Below are 21,894 nucleotides of genomic sequence, written 5' to 3' on the forward strand. Positions count from 1 at the left end.
TATTGCAACAAAAACCCTGAAATGTCTATATAGTGGCAAAAGTACCTGCCATAATATCATATGTTATTCTTGGAAGTGGTCATTTTTCCCCTATTCAGTGCTGCTTAAATTCAGTTAGTTGGGGGTTGTGTGATGTTTCACAACAGTCGCCAAGAGACCAACCATTAAACAAGGGGTGTGTGATCCATGGAAAGTCATTTAATCTCACTGCACATTGCCTAAAAACATTGTGAGTTCTCAAAGCCTGCAATCTTTTATACATACCAATACCACTGTCAAAACAGGTCAAAAACAGTTTGTGATTGATGAACGTCTTTGAGCAATGCGTTTCAAGTGTTTTAAAATATAGAGTGGCCGTGCCCACCAGCCATGACTAAAGGCCATAGCTAGTGGTTTGGTTCTGTTCTAAAATGGACAGTGGACATGGCCATGATCTATGAAATGGCAAACATCTTGACATTTAAGGAAAATACTTTAGTTGCAGGGACGTTAAGGTGAGCAATACATTATAACAAAACCTTTGAAATTCAAGGAAAAAACCTTTAGTTGCATTGAGGTTAAGGTGAGAATGAAATGCTACAAAACCCATGAAATTCAGCTAAAGCCACCTTAACTTCACAACCCCTGATACATTTATTTTAGGCCCATAAAACAACACAAAGAACCGAACCAATAAATGAACAGTTACCATTCAAGCATATCACTATGTAACATACATACAACTACTATGGCCTAATGCAAATAATGTACTAAAACGTCCACAACCTGCAACAGAAGGGAGTTGAGAGGAATTATAGCATTATGCACAGGGACGTCATTTCACCAAAATGCCAGGGGTAGCAGAAGTGACATCACATGACCCTTGACGGCATCACAGGAAGTGATGTCATTTGACCCCACCCCGAAGTGATATCGCGGGAAGCGATGGAACACGACCTTTCACCCGTTGACCAAAACAGGAAGTGGCATCACATAGCATTGTACACTACGAAAAATATTGTTATGATATCACTATATATAATGTGATGTACATTTCATACAAGAATGGATCGCCATATGCATCGTTAAGATCAGTGTGTATAGGCCCATATTACCAAAATACTGTGAATGCAAGCAGACAACCATGAACAAATAATAATGTGTTCTTATATAGCACTTATGCTTAAGAGCTTTACATAGAAGAAATATACAACCAATATCACCCAACCAGTGTTGGTACCCATTTATCAACCTCAGAAGGATGAAAGGCTGAGTTAAGGCGTTTAAGAACAGACTAAATCAGTGACTCACCCCCTGAAGTGTGCATGAAATAAACCTTTAATAAGTCTAGCAATTTTTGTATTGAACTCCAGAAAGACACATTTTTTGGCATTCCTATACTTTCTTATTTAGGTTCAGTGCTGAAAGTGTTAGACTTGTGGCACTCCTGTTCTTATTTTTCTTCTTTTTTTAAGGGGCCTGAACAAGAAAGCTAACCACTCCAGAATTAAAGAACCACATGGTGCTGGCCACAGCCCAGGAGCTTGCATTTCAAAAAAAAGAACAAAAAAAATGTACTTTTTTTTTATAGAGGTCTCAAGGGAGACCACAGAGGTCGCAAGGGAGACCGCAGAGGTCGCACTTGCGACCTCTGGCGACCCCCAAATGACGTCCCTGATTATGCAGTCCTCAGGATGGACACCCTTACTTATGCAATCCAGCCCTATGAAGTGGGGAGCCTTGTGCTCAATGTACAAGTGGTGTGTAAAAAAAAAAAAAAAAGCTTTGTCGTGCGTAAAGTGAAGACTGTGCCTTTTCAAGATGCTGGGACAGTTAGGTGAGGGGCCTGAAGAGGGGTAGGAGAAGTTCCAATCAACAGGGAATGGTCTACCCTTGCGGACAGAGCAATTTCCTTCTTTTGGAAAAGGTCAGGGAGTGTGGGCTATCCCACCCAAGAAGAGGATCCCAAGGAACCTGTGTGTGTAAAAACAAATGGATGAGCTAGGGGCCACCAGTAAGTTATTGAAGTACTCACCGACCCTAGCCATTAAAAATTAAAGTCATTAAATTCCACCATTACATCTCAATTCTGGCTCTCGGGTGCTGCAGGACGGGACACCAGTCCGTGGCGGGACAGTAGCCACAACTCTGCCCACAAAGAGGAGAGAAAAAATTCTGGTGCCGCTGGGCTGAGGGCACAGTAAAGAAGGCGGGAAAGTCACGCTCAGCGACCGTCACCGTGATGCAGGGACCGCAAAGGCTCATGGTGTGATGCACTCTCCTAGATTGCGACGCAGAGGAGCTAGGTCCTTAGAATTTGGCATGCGAGTGTCAAGCACCATAGGCCAGGGATCCCCAGTGGTTCGAGTCCCAACTCAAAACGGCAGCGCTCCTTCACGATCTCCCGGGGCAGAGCTGGTCAGTTCACTGGACGGCCCAGGAACACTTTCAAACAGGCTCTTTTGCTGGGAAATCAGGAGGCGCAGAGAGTAGTTGTTCCCACAAATGGGTCAAAGCGCCCTTGCAGGCCTTCTAAGGTCAAGAACAAAGTCTGCTTTCGCTCACAGGATACTTGGCTCCTTCTGCAGTTCTATGTGAAGTACTGTAGATCGCACTGGAATGGATGCAGGACCCCTTCTCTTATCCAAAGTTCAATGTGTGATCGGATCCGGCCAACCAATAGAAGATCTGCTCCCTTGCATGCCCACCAGGTGTGGTCTAATCATGGTCCACAGTGGTCCTCATGTATTCATGCACTCCAGACACCCTGGCACCAGTAGTGTGGATTGGGACCTGACAGTCCCAACCCCCTTCCTGGGCACTAGCACACGTGACATGCAGGAGCCTGCGAACAAAGATGCGATTTTTGCATGCAGTGGCATGCCCAAATAAGGAAGTCCCGGGTCAGCCTGATTTGGGGGAAGGCCAAGGGACAAGATCGCCAAAAGACCATGTGGAACAGCCTTTTTCGGCACAGGCCACAGTCGGGAGCCACCCGCGGTAATTGCAGGATGGTTCGCTAAAAAGTTGTAAAAATACCAGAAAAGTGAACTGCTACCAGTTCGTCCTAGGCAGACTTGTACACTCACCAAAAATTCCTTAGAGGGTGTCTAGGGACATAAAACAAAAAGACCCCAGTGTACGGAACAGTAATGTACTTTGTGCACTGATCAAAAGTTACCAAGAAATGGCAACAAAGTATAAGACTAAGGGAAACATAGTTACCCAGTACTGACAGTCTGAAGGACATGTCAGTTTCCCCATAACAAATGAGCACAAGCCCAGGGGAGTGTAGCTGAAGGCTCTGCTCCACTGGAAAGTCAGGTTAGGATAACCAAACCAAAGCAAAAAGTGTGGGGGGTCCATAATATGGAGGGGAAATTGCAGTTAGAGAAATCTTTCCTAACACAGCCTATGGCCACAATGATGACACTGCTGGTGACCTCACTTATGACATTGCTAATAGCATCATATATGACATCAATGATTACTTAACTAATGGCATCAGACATAAGATTAGTCTAGGTATTGGCCACCCTTAGGTTTCTACAAATGTGAGCATTTTAAAATGGTTCATAACAATGAGTACATTGTTTAAAACCGTAAACGGCTACGCATGCATCATATCACTACTTGTGAAGCTTTCCTTTGTAGTACTTTGCTAAAAGATGTTATATGAATTATAAATAGCACACTGCTTAGAATGTTCCTTTTTGTGCCAAATATATCATGGACTTGTTCAATATAATCTTGTCTGTATATACATTTACAAGAAAATGAGTAGAAACAAATTAGAGCGACACATGTTGAACCTTAATTTACTACATTTTAAATTAAACATATGTAAATACTTATTTGTTTTATTGTAAGAAAATGTGTACACATCTGTTTTGAAAATGACATGAGCAGTATTTTAACACAAGGAACAACTAAGTATTAGGATTTATTTTAAGATTTCCATACATAGTACTGAAAAACGATTATTACTGTAAATGTATGTATGTATAGAAAAGAACTTTTAAAATTCAACATTTGCTTAAAAACATGTACATAGATGTATATTTCTTTGTCTTTTGTAAGTGAGTAACAAAACTGAAATAAAACACATACTGTACTAAGTAAAATTAATCTTTAAATAGTATCACATTTTTTAATACATTAGCTTGTGTGTATGTCATAGATGCCATTAGTGATGTCATCATTATGGTCATAGGCTGCGCAACAGGCGGCGTGCAGTTAAGGTGGCTTTAGCTGAATTTCAGGGTTTTGTTGCGTTAAGTTCTCATCTTAACGTCCCTGCAACTAAAGTTGTTTCCAGAGAGATATATATATATATAATATATATATATATATATATATATATATATATATATATATATATATATGTATATATATATATACACACACACACACACACTCGCACTGACATTCATCAATCCAACCACAGACGTATATACACCATCACACACACACACACACTCTCGCACTGACATTCATCAATCCAACCACAGACGTATATACACCATCTCACACACTCCTCCATCCATCAATCTGTAACGTATGAACTCAATCACACGCACACTAGCCCATTCTGTGCACAAATTCGCCCATCAATTAACACACCCAGATCCAAAAAACATAAACTCAGATGCATATCCACTAACACATACTACTCACTCCACCACCTTCCAAAACATCTACACCGTCCCACGCAGACAAACTATTCAACCAACGCTCTATCCGCTCAACCCATCCTCCCACAATCTAAAGCCTCATCTATCAATCCATTCACACAATCAATTACACACAAACTACATCAGCCCACAGACCTGGCCATGTATACGTATAAAGGTTTATAGAGCGCAACTGTGGCCCGGAGGCATCAAGGCGCTGACACACGACTTTTAAGGGAATTAACGTGACTCACTCAGAACTCAAAAAGATATGTCTTCAAATTCCTGGGAAACTAAAGATGATCAACAGTCTCTCCATCGGTAGAGAATTCCACGTTGTTCGGGCCAATACAGAAAAGGATACACCCACCAGCTTAGCCATACACCCACCAGCATATGCACACACCACCTGCACGTTCATGAACCACCAAACCATCTTCCGGTTGGCGTTGTCAGTGCTTGTTTGTGTAGGCATCTGTGTAGTTCAAGGGACCCTCCCAAAAGATTTCAATTTTTTATTTTTCAAGGTCAATGGGATAAACCTTTTGAATTGGAGTCAACCAGAGAAGATGACTTCCACGTGGATGAGCACACAACTGTGCGAGTGCCAATGATGTTCAACTGGAGCCGCTACAACATTGCACACGACCAAGAGCGTTGTGCGACTGTGGTGCAGCTGCCGTATAAAGGAAACGCGTCGGCCTTCTTTATCCTGCCTGACCCGGGGAAGATGAAGCAGCTGGAGGATGCCTTGTCCAGCTCGGTCATCGAGGAGTGGATGAAGTCCATGCATTTCAGGTAATTGCATCGCACATGCGCATTTCTAACAGCTGGGTGCTGATTACAGTAAGTGATGGCTCCCTGAAATACCTGCGTTCAGCAATAACGAGGGGCAGTAAGAACCATTTGTTTACAAAAAACGAAACGGCACGTATCAGTTGCGTTTGCATGGTGGTATTTACATCATATATAATGCATCTTTCTTTTAAATATTTTTTTTAACATATTAATAGAGTGATAGTTAACGGGCCAAGTCGTGGGGTAAAAATGTCAAGTTGCAAGCTACTAGCCAGTCATAAGGAGTCACTCACCACCTCCATTCTACCCAGGTGCACAGCAGCCAATTTCTTACTTATTAAAAGGCATTCATCACTCGCTAGTGACAAGTGCAAAGTTTGAGGCCTGGTACAAGAAGTAATTACAACTGAGATCTTGCCTGGGCCTCTGTGACAAAAAGTAAAAAAATAAACTTTCTACAGAACATGCCATAAAAACATAAGAATATTTGGGGCATGTTTCAGAGGTTGTTGTACAAATTGTATTTACAGTCCTAAAGATAGCCGATTTATTGCACCATTTCATGAGGGCTGTGTTGCGCATTTATTTGGATGGCGGCACCGACATCGGCGCATGATGTGCTGGAAACTGTGCAAATCTCTTCATGAGGAGCTTTGCGGGTGTCATTTCATTATGCTCTTTATTTATTTTATTTTTTTATTTATTTTTACCGGATGTATCAGCGCCATTTTCCTTCTTTTCCTCCACATTCAGTAAATAACGAACATGGTGCCAATACACAGCCATTATATTATCATTCGTGATGTGTAATCACTTCAGATATATCAGTTGCCACCACTAGCCAGGCACCTTCACTGTAGGTCATGGCAAAGATGTTGGGGCATTCGGCATACATGTTATTCACAGATCGTTTTCCAGTGGAGGTTCGCCATTATAAGACACTTCTGTGAATTAAGCCCTTAGTATCTAACCACGTTTTCAAGCCGGAAGCTGAGGTTAGCACAAGTATGTTCCAATGATGTAAAACTAGTCATATATAATATGCAGCTCAGCGTTTGATAAAGATTCGACTAGACGAACGTGCTGTGTGCCTCCAGTCCTTACGAAAGAAACGCATTGACACATCCAATAGGTTTGGCTTCTATGCCTGTGTTGTGTAGTTTACAAATGAGTGTATTGGTAAAGGGTGTACAGATGTATGATTTCAGTATGTGTTTTTATTATTGGTCTTTGTATCATTTTTTGGTGTATGATTTGTAGTTCAGACCTCGCATATTCTTAAACATCACACTACAGCTGCAGGGCGAGTTTCTTAGTTAACATATTGGACCTAAGAGAAATGCACTCCCCCTATGTTGACGGTAACAAAATATTTCCCAGTGCTTTCTGTAAAATTGTGCAAGTCACCATTAACACATTCATATTTGATGCAATGCTGCCACCCAAAGGCCAGCCATGCACGGTGAAACTTTTATTTGCCGTTAACTGCAAGCACAGCTTGTTGCAATAATCTATATTAATAAAAGCTAACAATTGTTTGTGGATTTATGGCTTGGCAAAGAGTTGTTCCTTACACAATTCCACACGGTTAAACCATCTGCACCAAATTTGGCATAGTTATCTGTTCGAACCATCCGGACATTACTGGCTACATGACATTTGGTCACCCCATTCCTTTTCCTTCGATTTCAAGACAAGTCAAAATGTGTTTGTGGGTTTGTGGCTTGGCGAAGCGTTTTCCCCTTATTTAATTCCACCCTAACAATCTGCACCAAATTTTGCATAGTTACCTGTTAGAACCGTCCGGACATTACTGGCTATGTGGCATTTGAACCTGTTTCCCTGCATTTCACCACTTCACACATGAGACGGTTGCCTGAAATCGGCGAAACATCAATGTGGTCATAGAAGGACCAGTCTCGACATGAGAAACAAATCGCGTTGCAAGGCCCTAGGCTGCACGGTTTCCGAGATAGTTGCACAACAAAAAATTGCACCATGCCAGGGTGAGGCGGTAGGTGGGGGGAGAGAGCCCAGAAGGTCCCAGTATGCAGCAGCACATAACTCTCACCTTCCCCAAACGTCTGTTCCGTGGTATGTCAGTCAGCCACACGTGCCAATTCTCAGTGCAGTTTACTTCAGGGTGCAAAGCACATCAAGCGAATCGGAACAGTGACCTACAGGATCATTGATTTTCAACAGTTGATGTGAGTGCTATAATGTCTGTCTACGGAACCCGTTGAGAGACTGGGTACTTTTTTCTAGTATTCAATAAAAGTTTCAACCATCCCCATATTTGCCAGCCTTGTTGAGTACCATGCAAATGGTACTCTCCTTTCATACAAATCTCCTCACCAGAGTGAGTGGGCTAGTAGATTTTGTGCGACCCTAAGTATGCTATAAATGGGTGACCTGGTATAGAACTTTCTATTCTGCTCATGTGCTAGATAGTGGCATAATATCCCCATGTACTTAAGGTACTATAACCATGTGGTATTAATTACCATCCTAAGCCGAGGTGGCAGTTTGTGCCATCCTATGCAATGGTCTCTTGTGTTAGTGTAAAACTAAAAGAAATTCTTAGCAACTGCTACAAATTTCAGGACTCTCTTAGAGCTATCATCTAAAAACAAATCCATGTGAACACACTCCTCAACTTCATACGTTCCTGCCACAATCCTACTATACATTTACTAAGCTGTACTGTTGAGACGCAATTTGTTAATTTAATACAATATGGACATGTGTATATTTGTTATACTTGCAAAATAATATTTTATCAGACATATTAAAAAATGTATTCAGTAAAACTGACCAATTAAGATTTATGTAAACATTTAAATTGCACGTGATAGCTAACAAATAGTAGACTTAATTTAACCTTATTTCACTAATCACTTTAATCAATTCTTTTTCGGCTCTGCAGCCATACATTTACCTTCAATTGTTGGTATTTATTGAGCACTAATTTGTCTTTGGGAAGCTGCATAGCACTATCAACTGGTAAAGGTTACAGGCATATATTAGGTGGGTTACAAGAGGGAGTAGACATAACATTAAATGTGATGACCGCATGTCATTTAGAGTAGCACAGAATAGATAACCTTTACAATGTCTGGGAAACACAGTGCTGAAAGAGGGAACGAGCTTCTGTTATAAAGTGGGATGGTTGGGGTGTGATACTGGCAATGGGTGGGCATGTGTGGTTTTACGTGGTATGACTGAAGCTCTTCTTGAGGGTCTTTTCTCTGAATGGCATGAGGGTGTGTCAAGTATGTCAATCAGGCGATACACCCTGGTCTCAGCCTAGTATGCAGCACACAGCTGAAATGCTTATTTCATTATAGGTTTATAGTGACATTTATAGTGAATGACATTTTTTCAAATGCAAATATGTGAAACATTTTGTCTAAAAAAATGTCGAATTATTCTTTTTTTTTTAATGGTGGGTTCCCCCCCTAAACCCCTGTTTTTTTAAACACTTTTTTTAACTTACAAAACCCCCCAAAAACGTATTCAATAAAAAAAAGTAATACCTTCATGATATCTATAGGTTCAATATTCTGAGTGATACCACTCATATCACACCCCTTTTCAAATACCCCAGGTCACGATGCACCAGGAATGAGGCTGGTTGTTAAAGGTAATATTTATTTATATAAAATTCAAAGCAAACATATGCTTTTGAATAGGGAGCAGCAATCGCCAATGTGGTGACAATAACAGATAAAAAGGTATGTAATGCACTTAGATTCACTCTTTAGCAACACAGAAGGAAAACACCAGAGAAATAGAACAGTTTTGGCTTGTTTGGAAAGATAGCACTTAAGTTAGGATTTCCCCCCTGCAATATGCCTCAACCCACAAATAAACAATTCTAAATAGATATAAGGAAGCAGCAGGTAATCAGGAATAAGGAATAGAAAGCAGTATTCGAATCCAACCTTCCCTCCCCAAACAAGAGAGAAAAACGGATTTGAAACCCTACTGTTTAAATGAAATTTCGGAAATGGCTGAATAAAACAATGAATGTGTGAAAAAATCCTTATATCAGTACAAATATCTATGGGAGCAACATTGGAAAGATCATAACAATCATGAGCTATAGTTTGATCAAAAGTAAACACTTTGAATCTGAACAAAAGGTTGAAAATAATTTAAAATAAAAATCACACATGTAAAACTTTGCAAAATTGTGGATTCCCACCTAAAATTAACCAAATGTTTTTTAAGAAAAACGGATGAAATACATGTAGCTATAGGTCTTAGGTAGAATCCAGCATTGAAATGAAGTCTCTAGCTATTAAACTGAGGATGATATGCAAGGTTGAAGAGCGGTGTTTTTTTTAGAAATATCGGGTAGTGAAAACAGAAAAGAAACTCAGTTTGGACAAGAAAATATTTACTATAATTTTACTCTAGACTAGAGCAGGCAGACTAGAATACCAAAGAGGGACACAGTAAGCTCTGGAGTCAATTCATGACTTCAACCCCAGATCCCCAGCGCTTGCTCTGGCGGAACCAGACCGACCACTCGAAATAGGATTGATAGTTTAGGATTTACACAAGATAAAAATCACTAAAGAAATGGCGCTTAGCAAGATAAATCAAGTACAGGATTGCAATAAGGATTCTGACAATGTTACAAGTTATTAAGGTAAGGATAGGATGGTTTAGAGATTTGGAAGGGGCAAGGTATGCTATGGTTTTCTATGATTCATGCTAATACTTACAGTCCACTTTAATTTAAGATTTTGGACCGTTAAGGGTTCTGGTCATCACACGGATCGGGTCTAACCAAGGACAGCTGGGCAAATCAGGCGGGACAGGATCATCTAGGTGGTTCTGGTCACTGGACTGCACTGGACTGGCCTTACTGCAGACTGGAGATCAGTGGGATGGCGAGTTTGCGGGCATGCATCTAGTAATAGCCAGCCAGGTTGGATCAGGATGCTTCCCTTGGGTTTTTAGGAATTTTAGAATTTGAGGCCTAGCTGAAAAAGGGGTTCAGCAATGCATAGGCCTTGGCTTTGCAATGAAATCTGGAATCAGGATCAAGCATGATGAAGAAATCAGGAACAGGATACCACACAGGAAATTAGGAAGAAAGTCAGGAATCAGTGTGTGTCTGTGTGCTGTCAGGTTCCCTTATTTATCATGCCAGATAACATCACTAAAGTATATTGCAGGGGCAGCCTTACTACGCACACCCATAATGCTAGGATTGGGCAAGAACATAGTTTCCGCTTTGCTCTTCGCTGATTGGATCACAGAAAAGGATGTCATGTTTATGGGATGATTTTTACAATGACTAGAAACCTCGCCTAGCTACTGGAACCAAAATCTAATTTGACCACAAATACATATTTATACAGTTATAACCTCTGAGAAAATCAGATACACAGCTTACATATTTTGTGGGTCACATTTCAATCAAACCCCAAGTCTGTGGGACCTGGTTTTGCCTTTCTGCTACATTTTGGCAATTTTAACCATGAAAAATGTGGCCTACAATTTCCCAACTTTGTACACAGATGTGCTTTTACCTCTGGAATGTGTGTACAACATGTGATGTTTGCAATATCAATACTTTCCCCACAATCTGTTATTCTTTACAACTTCTGTTCCTTATGCAGTACTGAGTTCTACCAAGTTTTCAAAGAAAGAGCATAAAATTAGATTTAAAACGACAACTTTTTTATATTTTTCCTCATTCTTGCTGCAAAGTTAAATGTTTTGAATTTCAGTTACAAGGTAGGCTTTTTAAAACCACAAGGAAGTCTATTGTCACTTAATCTGTTTTTTTTTTTCCCCAACTGCAAGCAAATGTCAATTCTTTTGAAGCAGGATGAGTGGCCTCTCTTTTGATTGACGTTTACTGCCCCTCACACTTGATAGTTGAGTCTCAGCCTGCTATTGTCCCAGCCGAAGCAAAGACGAATGTCTGATGACGACTTGGGAAGTCCCTTTGTCCTGGGTATTCAAAGCCTCCAAGCTAGCAATTAGCCACTTTCCTGTTCCAGAAGTTTGAGATGTCCCCCTTTCTCGGGGCTAGCAACTTGCAGAGCAAGTTTTTTTTATATAGTTTGCCAACTAAGCCTGGGTTTTAGCTTTGATTTTCCACTTTTAAATTTTGACTTTAAACCTATAGAATTGTTCTAGGTATATTTTTAACAGTAACAAATACTTTTACATTTCTAAGTAATCAAGCCTTTACACAACAATGTACTTTAGGCGATTTTCCCCCTTCAGTCAGGAAAAAGCACATTTTACTATTTCTTTAAATTCGGTTTCCATCTCCAGCAAATATACACTTTCTGCAGCTATAGTTCATTTCTTGAGTGCTGGAATTGTTTTGCAGCATGGATACAGTTACAGGCATCTATTTAGAATCTTTCTCTGGACAGCTGATTCTTGATACTGTTGCCAAGAAAATAGACGTGTTTCCTGTGTAAAAGGAAAACAAAGCCCCGGGTTGATTGTCAAGGATACATTTGACAGGAGCTGTCATTCAAATGAGATTGAGATTAATTTACAAACTTTGTGGCAAGTTTGAGGGGGCAGGTCTATCTCGCTGCCAGGCATTTAGATTTATTTTTCAGGTTTGGTTTTGGAACTACTCTAGGATGGTCATTAGTGCACCGTCAGAGATCGATCCCACAGATTTAACTGCTTACTAGTCATTCAAATGAGTCTCGGTTCCTCTGAGACACAATTAATGATGTTGGGCATTGCAGGGCCTTTGTAATCACAGTAGTTCATGAGAAAATGACATTTGCGCCAAGCAGCACGTTTAAGGTTGGGAAAGTGTAATTTTAAAGAGGCATTTTTGATTTCCAGTGCAATGATGCTGCCTCTTTCACTTCTCTCCATGTTAAATGTTGCAGCGCACACTGGCACATTCCTGCAGTGAGTACTCTGTTCCACCCCCCCTGAAATGTGTGTGGCAGGGTGGTGCAGCCATTCTGTTTGTTACAAAAACACAGTTTACAGATCTTGGCGCACACAGGAGTCAGCACAGCCATTTTGTGCTGTTTCTTGCACCAATGCAGTAAAGCAATGTAGCATAGCACAGCTGAGTGGGTCAAAATATCCCACAGGTGGTAGCAAGTCTGAGGGTAACTGGTATTAGGTTCCACAGTCTTGGAGCACAAATTGAGAGTGCCTGTTTCCTTTCATTTCTTTTATGCACTTCCGCTGATCCAGACTGTCCATGTCCTCACTTCTGGTGATGCGCTGGCTGCCAGAGATGGTGACATGGTCTGCAAGGTCAGAGGGACCATCCATGGGGGACAGCTTTGTGTAGGATGACCTGGTTTTGACGACAATGTGTTCTTGAGGTGTAGCCTTTGAAGTCCAATAAGTGCCAGTGTTATGTGAAGAATCCTGCGGATCCCTCACTGAAAACCTGCCTAAAGTCTCCTCCCAGGTGGCCAGGGGAAGGCAGACGCTTCCTGATCCCAACCCTGAGAGTAGTGTACTGCGGAGGATGACTTGGGTGTAGACAATGCCCAGGGTAGTGATGCAATTCTGTGGGATGACACATGTAACTTTTCCTCTGACAGAGAGATTCATACCACTGTGCCAAAAGGTTATGGCTTATTGTCATTTGAATGTTTATCAACCTTCTATTAAATCTAATGTTGTGAACCCTAAGGTTGTAACATCAAAGCACGTTTTACCAAAAGAAACACACTTTTTTGTAGTTACAACTAAATGTCCTCCTCAATTCCAAAGGTGCACTACAAGGGATTGTGGAAATGTTGTCTTCTCTAAACCGTCTTCCTCTACAAACGTTAAAACTCACAGCCCCTCTGTTAAAAATATGAAGGGAATTAAATCTACCTTTTATAAGTAATCAAAAAGTGGGAAAAACAAACTTTGATTAAACAAACTACATGTCCCAGAATCCTAGAGGGACTGAGATGAGGAGGAGGGCTTAAGAGGCAGGTAGATGCAGTATTCAGGCAATTAAGCTTAACGGCCATTGAAGGAGTCTGGCAATTGAGACTGATGGCTCACACCTGAAGTCGGTTGTGAAACCTGTGAGGCATAAAAAACCCCAGCAGGAAAGGCGAGCAGGAAGGAGCTGGAGCAGGAGTTGGAAGGCTAGTAGTAGTAGTAGAAGAGAGTAAGCTCGAGGCTGGCAATTCACGATGAAGTGAAACACTGAAGAGATACTGGAATGTGGAGGCGGCACGTTTCACCTGCAAGTTCTGAGCGTGTCCTGTTTTCCCAAAACCTGTATCGCAGAGGCTGTGCACAGGAAGACGTGCTGGAAGTAAAGTTTTCCCCATGTGAGCTGAGTCACTGATTGCAGAGCTGTGACCGTGCAGCAACCCAAGGCCAAAGGCAGAAAGCAAGCTGAGGGTTTAGAGTGTGAAGAAGACACCCAATTAAGGTGGCTGGAACCGGAGACACCCGTGCTGGTGAAGGGTGTGGGTCCCAAGTGAGCCAGAAGTAGTAGCAGAAGTCAAGGAAGTTAGGGAAGCAGAGCACACCCGCAACCGCAGTGTCCCTGAAGCTGGTGAGTGAAGCACAGCGTTCAGATTCACTCAACAAGCCTTGACAATAACTGTAACCAGCTCTAAAGTGGCTTGTGTAGAGTTGAAAACAAGTAAAAGTTATTAGTTAATTCTAAACTGACTATTAACAATGGAAATGTAGCACACACAGTAATTCTGAAGGCTGCATTGTTTACGTGAAAGTAAAATCACTTGCAACCATTGTTGAACTTTCACTTGCCGGAGTGGTCGTGTGTCCTTAATTGTATAGGACGAATGCTTACCGACTCCTGATGAAAACCTGACATCAACATTTTACAAGAGTTACAAGTGAAATCACATCAAAAAATGGTAGTATACGACCAATTGTGTTTCCCGGAGGGAAGTAAGAAGTTGCCGACTTGATGCTACACAATATATAATTCAGTCAATACTTTAAGTTTAAAGTTCTGCCTTAAAGACTAGTCGCGTGTACCTAATTATGCTTTTTCTTTGAAAATTGAACCTTGTATAATATAGAATTGGCAATCTTTTCTCAAAGCAATTGTACTGAAGAAGGAAACAAGCAATATCCAAACCAAGAGGCAAACCCTTTGTATAGTGGAACAAAACCTGTTTAAACCCCTCCACCTAATCTGTGAAGTTGTTAACCATCCAGAGGCCTCAGATGTAAGTGTGGCATTGTTACCTAAAGCTAGAAGAGTGACACTACAACTTATAGGTAATTATTGGGGCAGAAGAGGTGTGAGAAAGCTGGGGAAGGGGAGCTGGGTGCTTGGAAATAACTTCCAAAAGATAACCAGTAATGCTAAAAGACCCTGGAGTTCAATGGAAGTAAGTCTTGTGGGCACAGGCATGCTGTCCTTGCAGCAGCTGGACTGACAGAAGAGGCAAATAGGCTGTCCCCTTTTTGGAAGTCATTAAAGGGAAGAGTGCCTTGCCCGCCTGAAGAGGTCGAAGTGTCTTGTCAGACACTGCTGTTAATTCTGACACATAAAGCAGTGGCAGAAATACTTGAACTGTGGTGGTATAAAAGTTGTCCATGGATGTCACATTGGAGTGGTTTTGAAGTAGTGGCACACTGTGAAACAAAAGTAACTGTATTCATAGTAGCAGTAGTAGTAGAAGAGTGGTTGTTTAAAGGAAGTAGCAAACCCAAAGAAGAAGCATCCTGACAAATATACCAAAATGTACCTCAGAAGTCTTAACCCGTTGTGAAGTCGTAAACCTATTCTTTTGAACTGTGGAAAATAACCTTGAAGAGAAGATAACCAGGATTACCATTGGTGCTATTTTCTTTGATGGAGATTGTAATGGGATATTTTCAAACAAACCAGAGAATCGTTACCAGTGGATTGTGGTCTGATTAACTTTTCTTTTGACTTGGAGCCGGGGAGAACCGGGTCAAGACTTATCTTTTACTTTGAACATTTTTCTGAGCTGACTTTAAAACCCTGGGAAAAGGATATTACCCAGGACCGGTGAAGGTCATCCAAATATTGTCTGTTTATTATCTTGTGTTGCTTTATCATTTACTTTTAATGTTTGTTTAGAGTGAGGGCCAGTTTACCCAGCTAGAGATTGTTCCCTTAGCCTTTGAATAGGTAGGGAATTCCTTGATAGAGATGGGCAAGCAAGGCTTATTTTGCAAACGTTTATTTTAATGAAATGTCTTACTTTGAGAAAACTACAAGCAGTTGTCCGCCTCGCATTAGTGACCCCTCACAGTTATGTGGTTGCTATCATGCAGCCCTTTAGTGAGGTGGGAAGCACTGTGGAGGGTGCTTCTCGTTTTTGCTTGCGTAGGTGGTCGGTAGGCCAGTGGCCAGCATGTTTGTGCCATCCATTTGAGTGAAGACCAGGCCTGTATTGTGGATCTGAAGCTACCATTTGGTAGGAAGGGCCTGATTGTAGTAGTTTCCAAGCTATTTAATCTGTTGTTGCGATATGTGTTTTTTAAAAGAAACTATTTTAGTGCAGCACATAACGTACATCCTTAGAGACAATCGGTGATATTACAGTATTTGCATCATTCCATTGTTGTAGTACCTGCATCTGTAGGCATTGTTCAAACATCATATCTTAATACATTTTACTCACAGCATGGTTGTCATTGAACAGTTTTCGTCTACTTAAGTACTCTCGGAACGGTTCCCATATGTCCTTATACGTGCAGCTCGATGTAACTAGTGAAACAGAGGCCTTTTCAGACTCATTAACATAAGTAATTTCTCTAACCCACATTTCAATGTTCCGAGCGGTACTAGACTTCCATTTAGCAATATTAATTTTTTGGCTATCGGGCATCTAAAGTTAAAGCAGCGTCTCAATTTAACAGTTTTTCCTATATCTCCCAAAAAGTATTTTGTAAGTGACAGAGAAGGGGGGGGACACCTGTGCATTCCTGTAAGATATGAGCAACCTCCTGCCAGAACTGGGCTACCCGAGGGCAGTCCCAGTACATATGGTGTGCATCGGCTACGTCTGCATTGCACTTAATACAGCCACCGTTCACTGTGGGGGAGAACTTAGCAATTTTTGCGGGGGTGTAGTGTAGCCTATTGAGTATCTTAAATTGAATGAGTCTGTGTCTAGCATTGAGGGATACGTCCTTAGTCAGGCGACACCACTGGATCCACTGAGCATCGTCCAATGTATTACCTAGATCTGTTTCAAATTCTCTTTGGCTTTCTGGGGTTGGTTCATTGCTTCTTGGCATTTCTTATATAGTCTAGAAGCCAGCCCTCTAAGGTTCCCACCCGTTACCACAATAGCCAGTACCTCACACTCCTCAGTTTCATATGGGAACGATGGCCAGCGCCCCCTGATCGCTGCTCTTATTCTATAATATTGAAGAGTTTTAATGGGACCAGCGCCCAGTTTCGCAGAGAAGTCTGCATGTTTGACAAAGGAGCCCTCCGGGAAGAGGTCATGTACTGTCAAAGTGTCATTAGGATCCCACCCCATCTGTATATCCTTATCATATGTCGGGGCGGAGGCCAGGGCATTTCCAGAGTAGGATTGCCCCAACATAAGGCTCAGTGATGCACAGCTTTTTAAATATCCTAGCCCAGGCGTTCGCAGTCGTGCAGACTGGATAAAACGTGCAAGTATCTGTATGTTGATTGGCCAGAACTATTGTGCGTAGGCTAGCTGGGGACGCGCTATATTCTTCCAAGCCCGTGTGTACCGGTCGATCATGTAGGGAATACCAGTACCCAGCGTATTGTGCCTGTGCAACTTCATAGTACAACTCAAAGTCCGGGGCTTGAAGCCCCCTGCTCATATGGTCTGGTCATGACTTCCCACCCCATCTGTGGTGTTCCAGCACCCCATGTAAACCCCAATGCGAAAAAAAAGCGCCTCAGCCAAATAGGTATATTGGTGTAGTATATTAATTTGCAAACAACCTACCGTATAGAGAGGTTGGAAGCCTAGCCCACAAATTCAATTTGTCACCCAGTATTTGCATATACTTTTTCGTGGTTTTCAATTAATGAGTTGTGTTGGCGTGTCACCATTATGCCCAGGTACTTTATTTTATCCTAGACCCACCAAAGTCTTGCCAGATCTGGTGGGGGAATGGTGACTTCATTTAAAGGAATCAACCCAAATTTGGCTTCATTAATATGGTATCTTGAAAAGATCGCAAATTTGCACACCTCGTCTAGGATTGGGGTGAGGTTTGTAGCTGGGTTTCTGATATATAGTAACGAATCATCAGCATATTGAAATATAATGTCAGTTGGTCCTGTCCTGCGTAATCCTCGATGTATATACCGGAGACGCATGATGCACGTCAGAGGTTCTATGGTGAATGCGAACAACAACGGGCATAGCGGGCAACCCTGTCTCGTGCCACATCCAAACAGAAACATAGGGGACAACGTGGTCCCAGTGCGGACCCTCGCAGCTGGAGAGGCATACAATAAGCGAACACATTGGACAAAGAATTCCCCCTGCCCCATACACCGTAATATCGAAAACAAGAATTGCCATGAGACCGAGTCAGAAGCTTTCTCGGTGTCCAATGTGGCCGCCGCCGCTTCTGCTTTTGGGTTGAGTTGTGATATAATGCCAAACAGCCTTTGCAAATGAAATGCTGTCGACCGCCCAGGAATAAACCAGAGTGCACTAGCTTTGTCATGTGTGGAAGGAGTCTAGTGGCCAGTAGCTTGGCAAATATCTTCGTGTCTGAGTGAATCAGGGACAGTGGCCTATATGAGCCCATGTCGGCAGCAGGCATGTTAGGTTTCAGTAGTACCGTTATCACTGCTTCCGAGAAAGATGGGGGAAGTATGCAGGTGTGAACCGACTCTTCCCATATACGCAGTAAATCGGGAGCGATTGTGGAGCTCAGTTCTTTGTATAGTTCCATGCCTAGACCGTCAAGTCCAGGAGCCTTACCAGGTGGGAGCGATTTTATGGTTTCAATTATCTCATCAGTGGTTGGTGGCTGGTTAATGGCCAGTATGGCCTCTTATGAGAATTTAGTAAGCGGTATCTCATCGAAGTATGTCTCAAGTCCTGTGGTCGAGCACTCGTCCGATTTGGATTATAGGGTTTCATAAAACCTGTGGAATTCACTATTTACTGCTTCTGGGGCATTCAGGGTAGTTGCATTAGATCCAAGAATTCCAGTAATGTGATGCCCCCTCAATCTCTCTTTTGACCACGTTCGCCAGTTGCCATCCTGGTCTATCTGCCTCGCCATATATTCTCGCCCGTACAGGGTAATAGAGCAGTTGAACCTCCCTGTAGGCGAGTTCCCTGAACTTCAAAAGATTTCCTTTAATATAACCTAAAAGGGCTCGGTCTTGTGTGTTACCATATTCTTCTTCCAATTTTTTAAGGTTAGTTTCAATCCTTCCCATTTCACGTCTAGTTTCTTTTAATGCCCCAGCAGCCATGGAAATGACCTCCCCCCTGACCCACACTTTGGAAGCTTCCCAGACTGTGCCATGTTGTTGCACGGTCCCGTCATTCCTTTTGAAAAATTCCACTGCCCCACTGTATAACATATTGAGGAAAACTGTATCTTTCAGGCATGTAGGGGGCATACGCCAAAGGGGAAGTGGTGTATAGTGTCTGCACCACTTCAGCATCAAAATAATTGGGGAATGATCTGAAATTGTGCAGGGTAGAATCCTACATTCTTCTATCTGTGTCACGAGTGAGGTGGGAATTAGCCAGTAGTCTATTCTCGAGTGTGCGTTGTGAACTGTCGAGTAAAATGTGTATTCACGTGAGATTGGATTTCGCACTCGCCATGCATCCGTCAAGGAAAGGTGATTAGTCACATTTAACAGCATCCAGCCCGCGTTGGTCAGGTCCAGCTGGGTAGCCCTGGATCTGTCCATGACCACATCCAATACCAGGTTGAAGTCCCCTTCCCAGATAACACGTGAGTGGAGGCTCCCCAGTAGGATATCTAATATCTGGCCATAGAATTGAGGGTCATCAATGTTGGGGCCATAAGTGTTTAGCAGAGTTGTGGTGACACCTGCTAGTTCAGCCCACAAAATGACATATCTGCCCTGTGGGTCAATGCTATGCTGGGTCTCTTGGAATGGTATGGATCAATGTATTAGTGTCATTACTCTCTGTGACTGTGACGAGTATTTGTGGTAACAGCACTGTGGGCCCCATGCCTTAGCAAATGAGTCTTTAATGGTCCCTGTGGCGTTCGTCTCCTGTAGCATCACCACTTTAGGAGCCTGCCTATTCATGTATGCAGTGACTGTTTGCACCTTAATAAGCCCTCAGACTTTCCATGACATAATTGTAATATCAATTCCTATCATGTCTGGGGCATGCACAATTTGAGGTCCAGTCATTGCCAGGCCTACCCTCGGATGTAGTCGTATTATATACTCAAAGAGCAGTCTGCAATGTTTTTCTAACTCAAACATACCAACTTAAAACAATGAACCTGTAAGGTCTAAACCTTTGCAATTGCAATGAACCTCATAATGTGGTTTGGATCGATGTGGCCTGCAGAGGACCGCCCCCTCCCCCATTGCAATCTCTTCTCGGTAGTGGTATAGAGATCTTGGATTCAATGTATGCTATTGCTTCATCAGGATCCTCGAAGAAGTCTGCCCTTCCTCCGTGCTGTATACCTAGCTTCACTGGGAATAGGAGCACATATTGGACTTGACGGATTCGTAGTAGTTTTTTAACTGGATCATGAGACTTGCGCTTGGACAATACGTTCGTGGCAAAGTCGGGACATATGTATATCCGAGGATTCACACTGCAACGCCCCCTTTTCTCTTGCCATATGTAGGATTATATCTCTGTCTCAATAGTTCAGCAGTTTAGCCAGGGTAGTAAGAGGAGGGGCACCTGGTTTGGGGACAGGTGCCAAGACCCGGTGCGCTTTTTCAACCAAGAAGTGTTGTGAGAATCTGGAAGAGTCTAATAGTGTTTTGAATAGGTTCTCAAAATTGTTCCATCGAGCCTTTAAAGGGAACCCGATCTGGGATCCTGACTTTCCGGATGTTGTTCCAACGAAACCTTGATTCTATATCGTCACATTTGTTTCGGACTCTACTGAACTCTTGCTGTAGATGCGCAATGTCACGATCATGCTTTGTGACTTTATCTTCCGTTTCGCTCACTCTCGTTTCAACTTCTGTGATGCGAGCCCCTTCCTTTTCTAGCTTAGACTTCAGTGAGCCAATGGTGGAGACAATATCGTCTAGCTTCACGTTCACAGCCAGGAAGCCATTCTGCATTGCAGCGAGAAGGTGGCCATCTCTGGAGATATTGGACACAGAGGGCTGCTCATCTTCATTTGGGGCATCAACAGGGTTCAGGTTCTAGGTCAGGATACTAGTGTATGTATACATTGGGCCTTTCCTTTTGGACCTGGCTCCCTTCGTCATGTTATCTCACGCCTAGTATCAGCTCTGCTATTAGTTAGTGGATAGTACTACCAATTGTCTTGAGCAACATTGTACAATTCTACTTTGCAGTGTTCCGTTTCCTCCCTCTGTTATTTAGGAGCCCTGCAGGTTATCATCAGTGAAAATTCAACCCAATTGCTTTTGTGGTGCTGCCACAGGCAGCACAGAGTCCCGAGGCTCCAAGGTAAACAGTATGTTTGCCGGGTGAGCACAATTTGCAGCAGTGTTAGATGTCCGTTCTATGTTGCACAGCCCACCGTCGATTAGCAGTGATAGGCTGAGACAATGGGGGGGTGTCTTATATCATAGGACGCTATTAGGTACAATATCTACATACGCGTTCAGGTTCACCACACGCATATGCCAAAAGTTTTAGCCTTGTGGTTTGGCGCTTTCTCGGTCTGGGTTTTGCAGGAGCCTGCGGTTGGGGCTTAAGTAAGTGTATTCTGCCCCCAATGGTTGCATTACATGAAAGTCAAATATATATGGGGGGTGGTTGCTGCCAATTACCTCTAGCGCATTATGCAGTATCCTTTTGTATTGTATTGTTTCCCAACCCTCCTATTCAAGCATTGTGTAGTTAATCCTCTGTGATGGCCAACCTAGGCGTGTCTGCGGTGCTGTGTCCACTGTAGTCCTATTTGGTTTGTACTCCTCACCTTGGAGCAGTCAGCATAACGCCAGTATTAGGTCAACCTCCGAGTACGTGTGTCACTGTCGTGGCGTGACCAAGGTCCAGCAGGCACCAGCAGCAAGCCACAGGTTTGTCGCGCTATTTTAATGTTAAGTGAAGCTAGTTGAATGCTCACTGCTGCGCAGGCAGCCACCGGACAAGGGCCGCCGCTCGGGAGCAAGAGCAAATCCCCTGGTTATGGGCTGCAGGCAATGCAGTGTCCTATTTGTATCAAATGTTCCCACTCTGCCTGTGCCGGTAGCTTAAGCAGGGCCCAAGAGTTCCTCTATGCCCGGCAGCAACGGCCTATTCAGAAACTTATCAGGTTCAACCTGCATGAGCAGCATGTTGGGCGT

At 42.7% G+C, this 21,894-nt stretch overlaps 1 protein-coding gene across 1 annotated transcript in view; it reads left to right on the plus strand.

Annotated features, from left to right (window-relative positions):
* The window catches only part of LOC138453534 (alpha-1-antiproteinase-like), a 140,118-nt gene that overhangs the window by 15,839 nt on the left and 102,385 nt on the right, over positions 1 to 21,894 (plus strand). Inside the window, exon 2 of the mRNA XM_069606501.1 lies at positions 5,180 to 5,450. Coding sequence (XP_069462602.1) covers positions 5,180 to 5,450 — 271 coding nt within the window. The remainder of the gene's footprint in view (positions 1 to 5,179; positions 5,451 to 21,894) is intronic.

Source organism: Ambystoma mexicanum, chromosome 4p (assembly GCF_040938575.1).
Source record: "Ambystoma mexicanum isolate Mex_15411 chromosome 4p, UKY_AmexF1_1, whole genome shotgun sequence".
Classification (NCBI taxonomy): domain Eukaryota; kingdom Metazoa; phylum Chordata; class Amphibia; order Caudata; family Ambystomatidae; genus Ambystoma; species Ambystoma mexicanum.